The 19,651-nt window shown below is 36.1% G+C and overlaps 1 protein-coding gene across 1 annotated transcript; it reads left to right on the top strand.

Annotated features, from left to right (window-relative positions):
- The first annotated feature begins 28 nt into the window (after nucleotides 1-28).
- LOC127870116 (N-lysine methyltransferase KMT5A-like) lies at nucleotides 29-18,859 on the top strand. The gene is made up of 8 exons (XM_052412775.1): nucleotides 29-137; nucleotides 1,411-1,532; nucleotides 2,305-2,438; nucleotides 4,162-4,376; nucleotides 4,576-4,666; nucleotides 5,024-5,083; nucleotides 12,983-13,173; nucleotides 16,204-18,859. The coding sequence occupies exons 2-8, from the start codon at nucleotides 1,412-1,414 to the stop codon at nucleotides 16,415-16,417; spliced, it is 1,026 nt and encodes a 341-aa protein (XP_052268735.1). The 5' UTR covers nucleotides 29-137; nucleotide 1,411; the 3' UTR covers nucleotides 16,418-18,859.
- The last annotated feature ends 792 nt before the right edge of the window (nucleotides 18,860-19,651 follow it).

Genomic DNA, 19,651 nt, shown 5'->3' with positions numbered 1-19,651 from the left:
AAAGAAGCTTTTATTTTTGAACAGCATTTGTTTAGAGGCTGCATATATTGGTTCCCTAAAATTACTTAATGTGTTCATGTCAGTGACCGGTAACCAGAATTTAGAATTTGAAAAAGTCAAAACAACGAAAGAAAAAGGTAATAATAGCTATACGTTCATACAAATGATGTTTACGTTGTTGTTTTTTTTTTAATTTCAATAAGCATATAGCCTCTTCTCCGCTTTATTTAGCCCCTTCTTCTCAGTGTGTGTTTTTCACCATTTTGGGAATGGGGCCTGGTTCGTCGGACTGGGAAAATTCGCGGCGTTTTGACTATAGCCTATATATGATAATACACGTTTTCGAGGGCATGATCATCTGCGGGCGCTCTCAGTCTCAAAATCCGTTCCTGCCCGAGTGCGCTGTACGAAAAAATGTGCATTTTCGCTATTATTGCATAAACAAATCACACATAACAAAGTAAATTAAAAAAACATTGAAAACAATATGTCTTTTTCATTCGACATTGATAGTTGCAATAATACAACTAACAGCTATTGACCCTCCAGGTCGCTGGGAGTTGCAACTGACAAACCGATTTTCCATCGGAAATATTAGCCACATAAAATATTATCTGGCATAAATAAAAACAAAGAGATCGTAAATATATTCATAATGTGCAAATTAAAACAACTTACATGATATGTTATGCTTGCATAATATTGATATTAATCCAAAGTTTCAAAAATGTCAACGGTTCTTTTAAATATATATGTTTTTGCAATGGACAAAGCCGAGTATTCTGAGTAATTCCGAATTCCAAAATACGTTATAGACTATCTCCGGAATCCTTGGCGAGATAGATCTCGTGTCGTCTACCAATCGTAATATCTACATCTATGGTATACTGCTGACAATCGTGAACCATTATTATTATCATGCGCGTTGTCTGGAAACAGTGTTAGGATTTGTGTTATGTGGAGATAAAAATAAGAAGGTGAAGATAGGATAAAATAAGTATAATATACAAGGATAAAAGATAAAAACACAGTTATTATTTAAAAGTAAAAAGTAAGGGAAAAAGTTTATACTTTTGGTGGCAAATCTGGGATCCATCTGTTGTTTATTTATGCAAGAGGATTACAAATGAGTTGCATTCTGGGAAATCTGGGTATAATGCATGCAGTCCGCACAGGCTAATCAGGGACGACACTTTCCGCTTTTATGACATTTTTCGTTTTAATGAAGTCTCTTCTTAGCAAAAACCCAATTAAGTCGGAAAGTGTCGTCCCTGATTAGCCTGTGCAAACTGCACGAGCTAATCTTGGACAACACTTTATGCACATGTATTATGCCCAGTTTTCTCAGAATGCGACTCATATACGTGTCATGAGACTGATTGATTCACGTATCTGTTGGATTACTTTCAGGATGGCTTCACCAAAGCTGCCCGATCTCAACTCATCCAAAATAACAGATTTTTTTCCAACAAACAAAACAGCTGAAGAAAAAAAAGATGACGATGTATCCAAATTAGGAATAACAAATAATGGTTTGAACATAATTATTCTGTATTAAAACTTTTTAATTAATGTTTAAGTACTTAAGATTTAAAAAAAGAATTGATTGAATAGCCCACATTTTGTTTTATTATTAAGAACTTGATCTGCATGTGTGATAATAATGTAATTTTTTGTTGTAGTTTTTCTTTAAAAGAGTCACAATTGCGGACAGGCTATCTTAGCCGCAAATCTTGACCTTACTGCGTGTACATGTATGCTTAGGGCAACTTTTGCTTTATCTCATGTCACAAGACCCATTTTCGCACAACACCGCTTGTTTGACATTCATATGCAGGGCCCTCAATCTATCAAATCTGACGCCGAATTTCGGCGGCAGTCCCCCACCTGAAAAGTATACTTTTTTCCCCTTTTGGGAAATTTTTTTTTTTTTTTTTTTAATAGAAAGATGTGTCTCATGATTATTATATCTCAATTCTATTTCAATTTAATCTTTTCAAACATACTAAATTATGAAAAATGCAATGAATATAGTGCAAACATATACAAATGCAATAATGAGAGAGTAAGTAAAAAATTCCCCCAAAAAGGGAAACGCCGCGAAAATTCCCCCTCCTAAGGGCTGCGGACCCCTTCCCCCAAAGTAGTGTGAGGGCCCTGATATGATGCACTATTCATAAATATTACACTAATGTTCAGCAAAAGAATAAGACTCAAGTTAGTGATTTATTGTATAATCCTAAAATGAGCAATCGTATAACAATGAAGTATTACATTACAACATATATTTTTTTTATTTTGAAGATGACGGAGCACTGAACCATGATCTGTCCACATCTTCAGTCTTGATCACTCCCACTTTGACTCCAGAGAAGAATAGTGATGACGATCAGACTGGACATACAAGTCACAAACATGAGAATCCGGCTTGTAAAAAGGTACTTAATATCGGCTTTCTTCCCTTTTACCCTTATTTTCTATTGTCAATTTATAGAACATTTACCAATATCCAGGTGGCAATTTTTCTTTCAATGTAAAATAGTTCATATTTGGTATATGGTAACAACAGGCAATGTTTCTGATTGCATATAAGTTTGCAGCAATTTTCTGTTCAATTAGAAAAAGCATTGGTGCATGCCCGTGAGGGACATATTAGCATGAAAAACCCTGAACAAAATGGGGAAAATGCCTTGATATCTTCAACTTGCGCATTTTTTGTATTTTTATTGCTTTCTTTACCACAGACCATTTTGTGAAATTATTTTGAAAATCAAGTCAGTTCTATAATTGGGGAAAAGATTTTAGGGGTTTTCAACATACATGTAGCTTTTCAAGGAAAACGACACACCCTGATTGACATTTTTGCTTTGTTAAGAATATAAAAAAATGAATGTCCATGTGATATAATGACGTAAAAGCACAGCCAGTTTCAGACAAAAAGATTTACAAAAATTTATAAGATTTTGGTTGCCATGGCTATCCGAGTTTTAAAGATTTGTATATTTTTAGCTCACCTGTCACGAAGTGACATGGTGAGCTTATGTGACCGTGTGATGTCTGGCGTCCGTATGTGTGTGCGTCAGTCAACAATTTGCTTGTGTGTAGACAGTAGAGGTCACAGTTTTCATCCAATCTTTATGAAATTAGGTCAGAATGTTTATCTTGATGAAATCTGGGTTGGGATTGTATTTGGGTTATCTGGGGTCAAAAACAAGGTCACTAGGTCAAATCATAGAAAAACTTTGTGAAGACAATAAACATAGTTTTCATATGATCTTAATGAAATATGGTCAGAATGTTTATCTTGATAATATCGATTTTGGATCGTATATGGGTCATCTGGGGTCAAAAATTAGGTCACCAGGCCAATTCTAGTAAAACCTTGTGTAGATGAAAGAGGTCACAGTTTTCATTACGTCTTAATGCAATTTCGCAGAATGTATTATTTAATGAAATTTGGCTTGGGATTGTATATGGGTCTAATAAAAAGTTCATAAAGCAAGGTTAGTCAGGTGAGCGATGCAGGGCCATCATGGCCCTCTTGTTTTATTGTTTTGAGAAGCCCATATCAAATATTCATGTTGCATTTGTTTGGCATTGTAGAAAACTATGTCTCATCTCCTACAAAAATGACCTAATCCGATTGGCTTAGAGCGGTCACGTGACCATTGTGTATTTTCCATACACCCCAAGTAATTTCCAGACACTCCATGTAATTGAGATTTTGGTTGAGATATAATCATTACACAGTTAGTAACTGATGGTGTATGGGATATATACCTTAAGTACTTTCATACCATACTCCAGCTTCGTTTTCGTATGATATAAGATTACTGAGGGTGTACCGGTATATATCTCGTACACGATCAGTTACTAACAGTGTAACTAATAATACTGCACTGCTATTAGGACTTAATGGTGACACAACAGTGCATTTACTAATTCACCAAGCGACATTTGTGTTGTGTATGCTATCCATCTGCCTTCTATGCGATGGTAAAGCCTGTCCAGGCAATTCCTATGTTTTCAAACAGCCGTCTTGAAAAATCATATTGGCATTTTAAGGCGTCTTGAGGTTGTGTAAAAACATTTCTAGTGTTGCATGGGTTTTGTAAGGTTAATAAACATGTAGGTCACTGTTCTTCTGTATTTTGATTTCAGGGTCTCACAGAAAAGCTGAACAAAGAAATTGACAATCATGAAAAATCCATTAATGAAACTTCTGCAGATATTAAGAAGAAAGAGTCGAGTTTGGAAACACCGAGACCCAAATCTCGTCGTCGTGGGCGAAGGAAAAAAATGGCAGCAAACAAATCAGAACAGATCAATGTGTCTTCTGCAAATACTCAAGCAAAACCCAAGACTGTTAGAAAAAAGTATGTTTATCCTAAATCTGTTATTTTAACACATACTTCATTGAGTCATTATTTCTGTTTTTAATTCATATGTATTTTTAATATACTCAAAATCTCAAACACCGGATAATTTATGTATTTATTCAAGATTATGCATTTGGCTTTCCAGCTTGTAAAATAAGATGCTCCAATTATTTGACTGCTATTGTGTTATTTCCAGGCAAACAGAACCAGATAACCTGAAAAATACTCTAGTCACTGATTATTTTGCTGTGAGAAGAAGTGATAGGAAAAGTAAAATAGAGATTGAGGTACTGAAATATAATTGACCAAAGAATAATGGACTAATAGGGAGAAAAATGCTTGTTTTGATGACTTTATTTATATAAGTGTTTCATACTTCTGTAGTGGTGTTGATTACTTTTAATTTATGGCTTTGGTAATGGATAATCAAGAACCACTTATAATGTAATCACTTTATTGTCAACATTTAATCACCACTTGTATGTGATTACATATTTTTCATTCAAATAATTAGTTGAAAGTTGAAGTTTGCCTTTGCATGCATTACTGGTGTATTGGATTTGACTAAAATAGTATTACAGCTGTAGTGTTGTAACCTTTAAAATTTAAAACATTAACTTAAATTGATGCTTATTGTTTTTCAGAAACAGAAAGAAGAGGATTTAGTTTCCAAAATTTTGAATTGTTGTGAGGAGGGCTTGAAGGTTGGTGGCTTTGCATGCACATAAGCCTCGCTCTGTGAAAAAGGGGTTTAATGCAGTCTGCGCAGGCTTATCAGGGATCACACTTTCCACCTAAACTGGATTTTTTATGCTCCCCCTAAATTTTTGGGGAGAGCATTATCCGAGCATATAGTCGCCGCTTTGTCTGTCAGTGTGTGTGTCCGTCTGTCCGTGCTCAATTTTCTCAGCAATTAATGACCAGAATTCAATTAGACTTTATGGGAAACTTCACTACCAAGAGATGTGCATATTATCAGCCGGTTCTGGTCGGATGATTTTTCACAGAGTTATGGCCCTTTGAAATTTTCCATTAACTGTACATATAGTGCATTTCTTGTCCGGGCTATTTCTCAGCAACTAATGACTGGAATTCAATGAAACTTTATGGGAAGCTTAACTACCAAGAGGACATCTGCATATTATCAGCTGGTTCCAGTCTGCAAAACTCACTTTTTTGTCTTCATAGCCAATGTGGCTATGAAACTTCAAAAAAGTCATAGCCAGAGGAAATTTTTCATAGCCAGAAAAAAATGAATTAATTTACAATGAAATTATCATGAAAGGACGAAACACATGGGGGGGTTAACCGTAAGACCATAAGATTGTAAACAAATCAGTATTCCAGGTTTCAAACTTTTATTCCGTCGTAGCTTTCAGTTTCAGTTTAAAAATTATTGGCTTTAAAAGTAAAAGTGTAATTCTCGGCAGCAAGTAGTTACCAGTAAAAATACAATACAAAACCGGTGTTCACGGGTATCGATCTTAATCATATGAATGATAAACAACTGGGCTCATGAGTTCAAGTGTTTTTATTTAATTGATCACTATATTTTGACAAATGTTTTGTATTTGTATGCCTTTACTTACATAATAAACTAAGAGGGATATAAAATAAAGTCGTCTACGTATGGATACATTGGCACTATGCACGGGTGAGTTAGTTTACGTGTGTATGGTTATGAATTCAAAATAAATTGCACATCGACTGGGGAATTATTTTTTAAGAGTTTTGAAACACGAAACAAGTAAACAGTATAACACCCTAGAGTAAATCGTATTCATATTTACTGTTGGGAATGTATTGCGCGTGTTAACTTTTTGTGCGTAAAAACATGTCCATAACGATGTAATTTCATCGCTTAGGTAAACTTCTGCATATGTATATACACTGCGCGCGTTCTCATTTGTTACTATCGATGTTAATGTACCGCTTAACTCCACCTGCTAGGCGGTGTACTAAATGCGCTTCCAGAACAGAAAACTATCAAAATTGTCGGCAAAAGGGAAGAGGACAATTACAACGAGCCAGGCATGGTATATGGGGAGATAACCCCAGTTATGATTAGGTTAGGGGTCGGGTTAGGGTTTAGGTATGGGTTAAGGCTAACCCAAACCCGACCCCTTGCCCTAACCCTCCAACCCCCCTATGCGCATTACAATACCATGCCTCGCTCATTGTCGTTGTCCACTTCCCTCGGCAAAATGACACTTACTTTCATCTTTTGATCTAAGCCTGAATGCCCATGTATGCTAGTTGACTGGATAAGCTTTTACATCAGTCGGTCATGATACATCGGGTAATAACGACATGTGTAAATATTGAAGTGTTACAAGGCGGCCCGTGTTACACTGTTACGGTTATTCAATAATTTCAAAGCTATAAATAACACACATTCAACTGTTTTACTAAATTTAAAAACAAAAATGCGCACTATTATTTCATTTATCGGCGTAGAATTCAAGTTCAATTTACCAAAAGTATTACGACATTTTTAATATGCGAGCCGGACTTTAAATTCTCTATAACAGCTAAGGGAGATCACTAATGATAGAAAACTAAGGGAAGTAACCAAGCGGTGTCACTGTAAGAATTTTCACCTGAAATGCGTAAATTTATTATTTATTTCTTTATTTTCTCTGATTTTTTTTTCATTGCAATTCAGGCGATCTATATTCAATTTTTCTATCGCCAGAGCCAAGATTTCATCGCATTGGCGATCAGGCGATAGGGGAATTTTGCAGACTGTGGTTCTAGTCAGATACCAAGAGATGTGCATATTATCAGCCGGTTCTAGTCAGATGATTTTTCACAGAGTTATGACCCTTTGAAATTTTCCATTAACTGTACATATAGTGCAATTCTTGTCCGGGCTATTTCTCAGCAACTAATGACCGGAATGCAATGAAACTTTATGGGAAGCTTCACTACCAAAAGGAGATGTGCATATTATCAGCCAGTTCTGGTCGGAGGATTTTTCACAAACTTATGGCCCTTTAAAATTTTCCATTAACTGTACATATAGTGCAATTCTTGTCCGGGCTATTATCAGCAACTTATGACTGGAATTCAATGAAACTTTATGGGAAGCTTTACTACCAAGAGATGTGCATATTATAAGCCGGTTCTCGTCAGATGATTTTTCACAGAGTTATGACCCTTTGAAATTTTCCATTGTACATATAGTGCAATCTTGTCCAAGCTATTTCTCAGCAACTTATAACGGGAATTCAATGAAACTTTATGGGAAGCTTCACTAACAGGAGATGTGCATATTATCAGCCGGTTATGGTCGGATGATTTTTCACAGAGTTATGGCCTTTTGAAATTTTCTATAAACTGTACATATAGTGCAATTCTTGTCCAGGCTATTTCTCCCCAACTACTGACTGGAATACAATGAAGCTTTATGCGAAGCTTAAATACCTTGAGGAGATGCGCATGTAATTAGTGGGTTCTGGTTAGATGATTTATTTAGAGAGTTATGGCCCTTTTAAATTTACCATTAACTGTACATATAGTCCAATTCTTGTCTGGGCATTTTCTCAGCAACTACTGACTGGAATTCAATGAAGCTTTATGGGAAGCATAACTACCTTGAGGAGATGCGCATGTTAATTGTGGGTTCTGGTTACATGATTTATTTAGAGTGTGCCCATTGAAATTTTGAAGCTGCTAAACCATCCATTGTATTATTTTGTCCAAAGTTATGCCCCTCAAGACGTTTCCTTTTATCCAGTGTTCCCTCTGGGCTTTAAAAAGTTGTTGCCACTTGCTTTCGCCAAATTAAAAAAGTTGTTGCCACACTGGGGTTACATCTGGTTACATGATTTATTTAGAGAGTGTGCCCTTTGAAATTTTGAAGCTGCTAAACCATCCATTGTATTATTTTGTCCAAAGTTATGCCCCTCAAGACGTTTCCTTTTATCCAGGGTTCCCTCTGGGCTTTAAAAAGTTGTTGCCACTTGCTTTCGCCAAATTAAAAAAGTTGTTGCCACACTGGGGTTACATTTGGGAAATGAAGATCATGTTATTATAATACAAACAAAAACTGAGCATTTTACAGTATGTTATATGCATTGATTTAATAACAGTATTATTAATAATAACAACACATTTAACATTGTTCATTTAATAAAGGCACATTCAATCAGTTGTAAGTCTTGTTGATTGACACCTTAGCAGCCTGAATATGTTGCCACAGTTTGGGTGCTTCAGCAGCTTTCTGGTTATCTGAAAATACAAAAAGGGAATTATTAAAATAGTAATATAATACTAATAATAATCAATTAATGTGTAGTATATAAATTATATAAATGAATGCTAGCATATGACCTACTACATAGAGCCCATAGGCCATAGCACAACAGTCAAATATAATAAGCATTTGTGTATATCAAATGTCAAATTGATTTTCATGTGCTTAACTATGTTCATCTTTTTTAAAACAGTACATCCAGTAGTAAATGAATTGATTAGTTTTGAGGATATAAAGAGTTCACACAGCATAGATTGTGTGTTGGAAATCATATTGAAGGAAAGAAAATTCTGATTAACAAATGTCTTTGTATGGTTTGTGTTTGTAAGCTGGTGAATGTTAGCGGGGAACCGTTTGCATTTTTGAATGAGTCTAAACATTATCAGAATCTAATGTTCACTTTCTAAAAGTTGTTATACACACTGAACTTGCCATTTTGATGCTTAAAACAGAAATATTATGTCACGTTTAAATAGAACCAATACATGTAAAATGTTTTATTATACCCCCACAAACGAAGTTTAGGGGGTATATAGGAGTGTCACTGTGAACTTGTCTGTTGGTCGGTCGGTCTGTCGGTCCGTATTAAGTTTCCGCTCTCTAATTCAAGTAGTTTTCATCCGATCTTCACCAAACTTGGTCAGAAGTTGTATCTACATGATGTCTAGGCCAAGTTTGAACATGGGCCTTGCCGGGTCAAAAACTAGGTGACGGGGTCACTTAGTGCGTTTTAAACATTCAGCATGTTGTCCGCTCTCTAATTCAAGTAGTTTTCATCTGATCTTCACCAAACTTGGTCAGAAGTTGTATCTAGATAATCTTAAGGCCAATTTCGAACATGGGCCTTGCCAGGTCAAAAACTAAGTCACGGGGTGACTTAGTGCATTTTAAACATTCAGCATGTTGTCCGCTCTCTAATTCAAGTAGTTTTCATCCGATCTTCACCAAACTTGGTCAGAAGTTGTATCTAGATGATCTTAAGGCCAAGTTTGTACATGGGCCATGCCAGATCAAAAACTAGGCCACGGAGTCACTTAGTGTGTTTTTTAACATTCAGCATGGTGTCCTCTCTCTTATTCAAGTAGTTTTCATCCGATCTTCACCAAACTTTGTCAGAAGTTTTATCTAGACGATCTGAAAGCCAAGTTCGAACATGGGCCATGCCAGATCAAAAAGTAGGTCACAGGGTCACTTAGTACGTTCTTCACATTGAGCATGGTGTCCACTCTCTATGTCAAGTAAATTAAATCCAATCATCACCACACTTGGTCAGAAGTTGTTACTAGATGATGTGTAGAACAAGTTCGAACATGGGCCTTGCCGGGTCAAAAACTAGGTCACGGGGTCACTTAGTGTGTTTTAAACCTCACCATGTTGTCTGCTCTCTAATTCAAGTAGTTTTTATCCAATCTTCACCAAATGAATATGGGTCATGCCGGGTCAAAAACAAGGTCACGGGGTCACTTGGTGTGTTTTAAACATCACAATGTTGTCCGCTCTCTAATTCAAGTAGTTTTCTTCTAATCTTCACCAAACTTGGTCAGAAGTTGTACATGTATCTAGATGATGTCCTGGTCAAGTTTGAATATGGGTCATGCCGGGTCAAAAACTAGGTCACGGGGTATCTTAGTGCGTTTTAAACCTCACCATGTTGTCCGCTCTCTAATTCAAGTAGTTTTCATCCATTCCTCACCAAACTTGGTTACAAGTTTTATCTAAATGATCTCTAGGACAAGTTTGAACATGGGCTATTCCAGGCCTAAAACTAGGTCACGGGGTCACTGAGTGCGTTTTTTAACATTCAGCATGGTGTCCACTCTCTAATTCAAGTAGTTTACATCCGATCTTCACCAAACTTGGTCAGAAGTTTTATGGAGATGATCTTAAGGCCAAGTTAGAACATGGTCCTTTCTGGGTCAAAACCTAGGTCAAGGGGTCACTTAGTGCGTTTTAAAAATTGAGCATGGTGTCCGCTGTTTTTTGTGAAGACAACATGCAAAATATTATGTGTCAATGCGGCATGTGGGGGTATTCGTCACGTCTGTGACAAAGCTCTAGTTACTTTCTATAATTACCCCAATTTTTCTAAAAACAATGGATACTTGCCTTTTTGATTGTCATTGTTGTCAACGTAACGGTCTTGAATCGGCTTCGAACACTATGACAAACACTTCACATTTAAGCGCAAAGTCGGTATATTTCAATGTTGCTTTATCTCTGAAGCAATAAAACTGCCAACCAATTAAGATAACTTGTAACAACACCTCAGATAATCACAATTATCACCATTGCATGCCGCTTTGCGACAGTCCCATGCTCCATTGATTTTAGCAGTGTCGCTTACATCACGGAAATCGATTGCATAATGACTGCCATAAAGTGGCTGGTAAACAGAGCATCTTATGTCATTTGAAGGAAATATTAAGCAGAAAAAATGCGGATTTTCGAAAAATCACCATTTGCGAAAATTAGTCGCCAGAATATTTATTTTGTCGCCATTGGCGCCAATGGCGATCGACAGCGGAAACCCTGTTATTTGAATATATAGTGCAATGTTGTGACAAAAAAAAACTTTGGGAAGCAGCACCTGTCTCCGACGGTTTCTTGTTTGAAAGAAGATTCTTCCTTTAAAGGAAAAATACATTAAAAACAGAAAGTGTCTTCCCTGATCAGCCTGAACTTGGGCTTTCTCAATTTCTAGGACGACACTTTACCAAGATAAAATTGAATCCCCTTTTCACAGAGCAATGCTCCCAAGTTTATTTCCCCCCTTCGAAGAAGACGGGGTATATTGTTTTGCTGGATGTCGGTCGGTCTGTTGGTAGACCAGTTTGTTTCCGATCAATAACTCGTCAAGGAATTGACAAATTTGCTTGAAACTTTACTTGTGCATTGGCCATGGACAGTACATGGCCCCTATTGAAATTGCGATCACAATGTCAAAGGTCAAGGTCAATATAATATGTGTGAAAATCGTTTTCGATCAATAACTCATCAAGCATTGACCATTTGGCTTGTTACTGCACAAGTGGATTGGCCTTGCACAGAAGATGACCGCTATTGACGTTGGGGTCACTAGGTTAGAGGTCAAGGTCACTGGCACAATAAGTTTGAAAATAGTTTCGGATCAATAACTTGTCGACAAATTGACCAATTGGCTTGATACTTTCCATGTGTATTTTACTTGGACATTTGATGACCCCTATTGAAATTAGGGTCACAAGGTCATGTTCACCGTCACAGTTAGTGGGAAATTCTATTCCGATCGATAACTTGTCAATTAATAAACCAATGGCTTGATACTTTACATGTGCATTGGCCTTCGGCAGTAGATGACCCCTATTGAAATTGGGGTATCTAGGTCAAAGATCACTGTCACAATAATTGTGAAAAGGGTTTCCGATCAATAACCCGACAACGAATTGACCAATTGGCTTCATACTTCATTGGACTTGGACAGCAGAAGATGACCCCTATTGAAATCGGGGTCAAAGGTCATGGTCACTGTAACAATAAATGGGAACATTGTTTCTGATCAATAACTGGTCAACAATTTGACTGATTGGCTTGATCATTCTCATGTGCATTGGCCTCTGACAGTAGATGACCCTTATTGAAATAAGGGTCACTAGGTCAACGGTCATGGTCACTCACAATAGGTGAAAAAAAAACATTTCCGATCAATAACTCGTCAACGAATTGACGGATTGGCTTGATACTTCCTATGTGCATTGAACTTGGGCAGTAGATGACCCCTATTGAAATTAGGGTCACTTGGTCAAAGGTCACTTTCACAATCAGTTTGAAAATGGTTTCCAATCGATAATTTGTCAAAAATCTACCGATTGGCTTGATACTTCACATGTGTATTTGTCTTGGACTGTAGATGACCTCTTTTGACATTGGTGCTTGGGGGACATATCTCTGCGACAGCAAAACTCTTGTTTTTATCATGACTAAATAAGTTTTGACGAAAACTTTCTTGACCATTTCTGAAAAATGCTAATTGCATTATCAAAAGAGTATTAAATCAGGTGGATGAAATGTGTATGTACTTTTATTTCCTTTTAGTAACTTCAACCAAATGATGATCACTTTTAACCAGCAGTCAATACATAGCCAACTTTTAAAACGTATGTGAGCTGGATGTCCGTAAACCGGGATTATACAAGTGCATAAAGTATCTTCTAGATAAGTTTGTGCAGGCTGCACAGGCTAATCTGGAACTACTCTTGAATGGAATTTTTTGTTTTGTCAAAAGGTCTGTCCCATATTAGCCTGTGAACACAGTAAGAACAGTTTTGTCAGAGAACAGCTCATTGGAAAATTTTGATTATTATTTCAGGTTGTTGAGTTTGACAACAAGGGTCGAGGTGTGATCGCCACAAAGGCATTCGGGCGTGGAGATTTTGTTGTCGAATATGCTGGAGATCTTATAGATCTTAATGCCGCCAAGGAACGAGAGGAAAGATATGCCATAGACCCAACAAAGGGTTGCTACATGTACTACTTTCATTTCTTGAACAAGAAATACTGGTAAGATGTGTGTATTGCTCTTTTGAAAACATTAGGATTTTAGCTGAATGGAAGTAAAACTGTTTATTTCACTTTCTATCATTCTTATGCTCCCCCCCAAAAAAAATTGGGGGGAGCAAATAGTCGCCGCTTCGTCTGTCCGTGTGTCCGTCCGTGCACAATTTTTGTCGGGCTATTTCTCAGCAATTAATGACCGGAATTCAATAAAACTTTATGGGAAGCTTCACTACCAAGAGGAGATGTGCATATAATCAGCTGGTTCTGGTCGGATGATTTTTCACAGAGTTATGGCCCTTTGAAATTTTCCATTAACTTTACATATAAAGCATTTTTTGTCCGGGCTATTTCTCAGCAACTAATGACAACATTCAATGAAACTTTATGGGAAGCTTCACTACTAAGAGGAGATATACATATTTTCAGCCGGTTCTCGTCGGATGATTTTTAACAGAGTTATGGCCCTTTGAAATTTTCCATTGTACATATAGTGCAATTCTTGTCCGAGCTATTTCTCAGCAACTTATTACGGGAATACAATGAAACTTTATGGGAAGCTTCACTACCCACAGGAGATGTGCATATTATCAGCCGGTTATGGTCGGATGATTTTTCACATAGTTATGGCCCTTTGAAATTTTCTATAAACTGTAAATATAGTGCAATTCTTGTCTGGGCTATTTCTCCCCAACTACTGACTGGAATTCAATGAAGCTTTATAGGAAGCTTAATAACCTTGAGGAGATGCGCATGTTATTTGTGGGGTCTGGTTAGATGATTTATTTAGAGAGTTATGGCCCTTTGAAATTTTTAAGTTGCTAAACCATCCATTGTATTATTTTGTCCAAAGTTATGCCCCTCAAGACGTTTCCTTTTATCTGAATATATAGTGCAATTTTGTGCCAAAAAAAAATTTGGGGAGCATCACCTGTCTCCGAAGGTTTCTTGTTAACCAGGTTTTCAGAAGGAAAAAACTGGTTATTAGATTGGCGAATGTCGGCGGGCGGAACAAGCTTGGGCCATAACTTTGTTGTTCATTGTGAGATTTTAAATCCTTTGGCACATTTGTCCACCATCATTAGACGGTGTGTCGCGTGAAAGAATTACGTCAATATCTTCAAGGTCAAGGTCACACTTTGAGTTTTAAGGTAAAAAATGGTCATAAATGAGCTTGTCCAGGCCATAACTATGTCATTCATTTCGAGATTTTAACATCATTTGGCACATTTGTTTACCATCATTGGACGGTGTGTCACACAAAAGAATTACGTAGATATCTCAAAGGTCAAGGTCGCCACAACTAAAAATGTATTAAATTTGAAACAAGGGGGGTAACTATGAACAATCAGTAACATTTACAATGCACATTTTCAGTTTGAGTTGTCTCCCTTTATCAGATTATTTTTTTTGTCAAATTGAAAACCTGGTTTTGTGACAATTTTTCCCTTGTTTTTCATTTACTGGTACTTTGTTGCATTTATTCTGCATAGAAGTATTCTGATGTGGGGGTATCCATGCCCTAAGGAAACATGTGGTTTTGAATAAAAACCACTTCATGTTTGCAAATATTGCATAATTTGTCCAAAATAGCACAGTTTGTAGACAACCAGAATGTTACTCCCTAGTGTGTCTTTGCAGTCACCTTTCTGGCCTCCTTACTTGTGTGGGTATTAGTCATGAACTCATTTCAAGGGCCATTTCTCATCTGCCTTTTTATCCCCGCCGAAAAAAAATTCAGAGGGGATATAGTAATTGGTCCTGTCCGGCCGGCCGAAAGTTTGTCCGAAGCATAACTCCAAATCTATTCAATGGATTTAATTTAAACTTAGAATATATACAGATGGCAGCTAGGAGAAGTACAGTGACCAAGAACCATAACTCTATCTACCTTAGTTTTTGAATTATCTTCCCTTTTATATAACTAAAGTAAATTTTTGTCCGAAGCATAACTCTAAATATACTTAAGGGATTTACTTGAAACTTGAAATATAAACAGATGAAAACTAGGAGAAGTGCAGTGACAAAGAACCACAACTCTATCTACCTTAGTTTTTTAATTATCTCCCCTTTTATATAATTTTAAAGAAAATTGTTGTCTGGAGTATAACTCTCAATCTACTGAAGGGATTTACTTGAAACTTGAAATATAAACAGATGGCAAGTAGTTAAAGTACCTTAGTTTTTTAATTATCTCCCCTTTAATATAACTTTCAAGTAATTTTTTGTCGGGAGCATAACTCTAAATCTACTAAACGGATTTTCTTGAAACTTGAAATATAAACAAATCGCAACTAGTAGAAGTGCAGTGACCAAGAACCATAACTCAATCTACCTTAGTTTTTGAATTATATCCCCTTTTATATAATTTTAAAATAAATTTTTGTCCGGAGCATAACTCTAAATCTACTAAAAGGATTTACTTGAGACTTGAAATATAAACAGATGGCAAGTAGGAGAAGTGCTGTGACCAAGAACCACAACTCTATCTACCTTAGTTTTTGAATTATCTCCCCTTTTATATAATTTTAAAGTAAATTTTTGTCCGGATCATAACTCTAAATCTTTTGAAGGGATTTACTTGAAACTTGAAATATAAACAGATGGCAAGTAGGAGAAGTGCAGTGACTAAGAACCATAACTCTATCTACCTTAGTGTTTGAATTATCTCCCTTTATTTAATTTCAAAGTAAATTTTTATCCGGAGCATATTGAATTATCTCCCTTTATTTGTTTTTACAAATATTATTCTACTCTCTAAAACAAATGTTGTCATACAAGCAAACACATTTCGGCGGGGATTTGGCACTACTGTGACAAGCTCTTGTATTCAAGGGCATTTGCGATTTAATGTTATGTTAACTGCTAAGATGAGCTAAGCTCACACAGGAACAGTTAGAAGGTGACTTACTGACCTCTGTTTTATGAATTGAATACTTTCTAAAATTGCAACAAAAATCAAAACAACAATGTTAGTCCTAAAATCAATATTATTAATACAAACGTATATGAAACTGTCTCATTGTGCATGTTCAGTATTGATGCCACAGAAGAATCTGGGAAGCTGGGTCGTCTACTAAATCACAGCAAGACCAAGGGTAACTGCCACACAAAGCTAGTGGATGTGAAGGGAGACCCGTATCTTATTCTGGTGGCTTCAAGGGACATCACTGAAGGAGAGGAACTCCTGTATGATTACGGCGACAGAAGTAAAGCTGCACTAGAATCTCATCCTTGGCTAAAGGCCTAAGTCTCCTGATTTGGATGTAGTATTATTGGGGTTTTATGTGTTCTTCAGGCAGTGCAAGTTCGTTCCATTTTTACATTTCTTCAATGTATTGCTTGAAAGATATGATTTGTGTTAAAAAAAGAAACTACTGCTTAATCTTTATTGGTTTGAAGGGATATTAAGCAGGGGTTTGTGTTATACCTCAGTTCCACGTGGAGAGTTTGGTCCCTCACCAACAAATGCACAGTGATCATGTTCATTCAACAAGTTTAGAAAGAATCAAGTTTGTTGTAATTTCTTTCTTACTGGATGTTATCTATATGTCAGTTTGTGAACAGAATAAAATAAAATTCCATTATGCAAAAGCTTAAACATAAATAGCATAAATTACCACTAAACAAACTTTACAATTAAATACATGTAGATGTTGGTTTAATTTCTGAGATTTAGAAAATGATTGTGTGGGCTTTTTATAGAAATTAATCATGGCTGATTTATTAGAATATGTTATATTCTCTGAGGCTTACTGTTTTATAAAATAAATAAAAATTAAATCTAAAACACTATGCAGCATTTATTTGACAGCTTGGTCGTGTTCATAATTAATTTTGTCCAATATCACTATTGAATAAAAGAGTGGAAAATTGTATAGTATTTATATTTTGTTGAAGTGTATTATCGCTTATTTATGAACCTCCACCCCACCCTCTCAGTCTAAAAGTGGCGAGTCACATTGTGAAAATGGTTTGTGGTGGTTCATTTCATAATTCATGTTTTTCACATATCCTGATTAAAGTCTTTCATATTAAGATGTTCTCATTTGACTTGTGATCAAATTTGGCAATTTATATTTTTAAAAGATTTGTATATAGGACAATAACGGTTGGTGTCATGAAAGTTTGTAAACCTCATAATGTCATATATTTTACCTGTTTTATTAACTTATCAACTAGTCTGTAAACATATTTATGTTCTTGTTTTACATGATATGTTCGTGTTTTTTTTATGTTCCCCACCACTGTAACGGGGGACATATTGTTTTTGCCCTGTCTGTTGGTTTGTTTGTTTGCCCCAACTTTAACATTTGCCATAACTTTTGCAATATTGAAGATAGCAACTTCATATTTGGCATGCATGTGTATCTCATAGAACTGCACATTTTGAGTGGTGAAAGGTCAAGGTCAGGGTCATCCTTCAAGGTCAAAGGTCAAATATATGGGTCAAAATCGCTCATAAAATGTACACTTGCAATATTGAAGCTAGCAACTTGATATTTGGCATGCATGTGTATCTCATGGAGCTACACATTTTTGAGTGGTGAAAAGTCAAGGTCATCCTTCAAGGTCAAAGGTCATATATATGGGGACATAGTGTTTCACAAACACATTGCTTGTTTAAGGAAAATTTCAAGTACATTTTGTTTTAAAATGTAAGTTTGTTTTAAAAACATTGATGTAATTGCTTATTATTTAATAATCTGGAGCCATGATCTGTGATAGCAGACTTCCTGCATGAACGTACAGTGTCAGGGACGACGCTTTTCAATTTTAAAGAACTTCTTGTTTATAGGAAGTCTTTTTGAAACAAAAACATCTCTGCAGAGAGCGTTGTCACTTATTAGTCCTATGCGGACTAAAAACCTCGAAATTCTGAAATCGAAATCTGGCACGACACTTTAACTCTTTCAGTGCGTGAACCGAATTTTAAAGACCTTTGCAAACAGTTTGGATCCAGATGAGACGCCACATAACGTGGAGTCTCATCAGGATCCAAACTGTTTGCTGTTCTGATAGTATTCTTTGAAAAAACTCGAAGAAAATTCCAAATTTTGAAATTCAGCAGACAACATTTTAGCAGAGGACAAATTTCCCAGCATGCAAAGGGTTAAGCCCATGAATCAGCCATTCATCAAGTCCAGTTTCCCCAGAGCACGGCGCAGTTGTATGCACTTTTGTATTTTGCAGTATGTATTGTGGCCTCTGATGGTTGCTTTCGTATTAGATATGACATAAACAAGTATTGTTTACATGTTAATGTAAGAAATGATAAGAATATTATGATCACAGTTGTTTTTTTCCACTTTTTGGGAAGAAAGCCCATGATACAGCTTTATGTGTGATTCTTAATGAACTGAACAACTATTTTATGCAGTTTTCAAGATCTCTTTTGGCTTTCTTTATATACCTTTGTAAATAGTTCTCACTGTGTATATTATGTATTGTTTTAATGCAATCAATGATTTATGAATTCTATTTTTTAATTGCAAAATTGTAATATTATACAGTTTTTTTTGTCTTCGTAAGGTTGAAAAAAAAGTCATATCATTTATGGTTATTTTGTACCATGTACATAATTTGTTTCAACAATACCAATAAATTACCTGACATCTTGACACAAATTTTCCTGTTGAAAAGGTTATTTGCTTAAACCAAACTTTCATTAAATAAATATGAATATAAGTCATTTTTGTTTGTTGTGTTTATATTTTGATTTAAAAAGCTGTGATTTTATTGAGAAGAGTAAACTATGGCATAATAACCCATATCCGATATTGTCAGCATTATGGTTCTATGGCCTCTTTCACAGTCATTTCAGCGCATGTCATTTGGCAAAGTAAACTTGCCCTATATGAAAGAGATATAGAGAATACTGTTGGTATGATTGTGTACTTAAGTTCAGCCCATGAGTTGAAGAAAGGTTTACACTGCGAGGCTTGCCCTTTTATCCTACAGCTAAATGATTTTTAGCTCACCTGTAACAAAGTGACATGGTGACCTTATGTGATGTCCGATGTGCGTCCGTCCGTCAACCTTTTGTTAGACAGCAGAGATCACAGTTTTCATCCAATCTTTATGAAATTTGGTCAGAATGTTTATCTTGATGAAATCTGGGTTGGGATTGTATTTAGGTCATCTGGGGTCAAAAACTAGGTCACTAGGTCAAATCATAGAATAACCTTGTGTAGACAATAGAGGTCACAGTTTCCATCAGATCTTTATGAAATTTTGTCAGAATGTTTATCTTAATGAAAGCTGGATTGGGATTGTATTCGGGTCATCTGGGGTCAGAAACTAGGTCAAATCATAGAAAAACCTTGTGTAGACAATAGAGGGCACAGTTTCCATCAGATCTTTAAGAAATTTCGTCAGAATGTTTATCTTGATGAAAGCTGGATTGGGATTGTATGTGGGTCATCTGGGGTCAGAAACTAGGTCACTAGGTCAAAACATAGAAAAACATTGCGTAGACAATAGA

The sequence above is a fragment of the Dreissena polymorpha genome, chromosome 1 (assembly GCF_020536995.1).
Source record: "Dreissena polymorpha isolate Duluth1 chromosome 1, UMN_Dpol_1.0, whole genome shotgun sequence".
Lineage (NCBI taxonomy): Eukaryota > Metazoa > Mollusca > Bivalvia > Myida > Dreissenidae > Dreissena > Dreissena polymorpha.
Note: the sequence above shows the minus strand (reverse complement) of the source record. Positions and strands in the feature narration are given on the sequence as shown.

Excerpts from the sequence above, each read along its gene's own strand:
- LOC127870116 (XM_052412775.1), top strand. The coding sequence starts at position 1,412 with ATGGCTTCACCAAAGCTGCCCGATCTCAACTCATCCAAAATAACAGAT. Across the intron at positions 1,533-2,304 it reads ATTAGGAATAACAAATAATG|ATGACGGAGCACTGAACCAT; the intron begins GTTTGAACATAA and ends TTTATTTTGAAG. Across the intron at positions 5,084-12,982 it reads GTTGTGAGGAGGGCTTGAAG|GTTGTTGAGTTTGACAACAA; the intron begins GTTGGTGGCTTT and ends TTATTATTTCAG.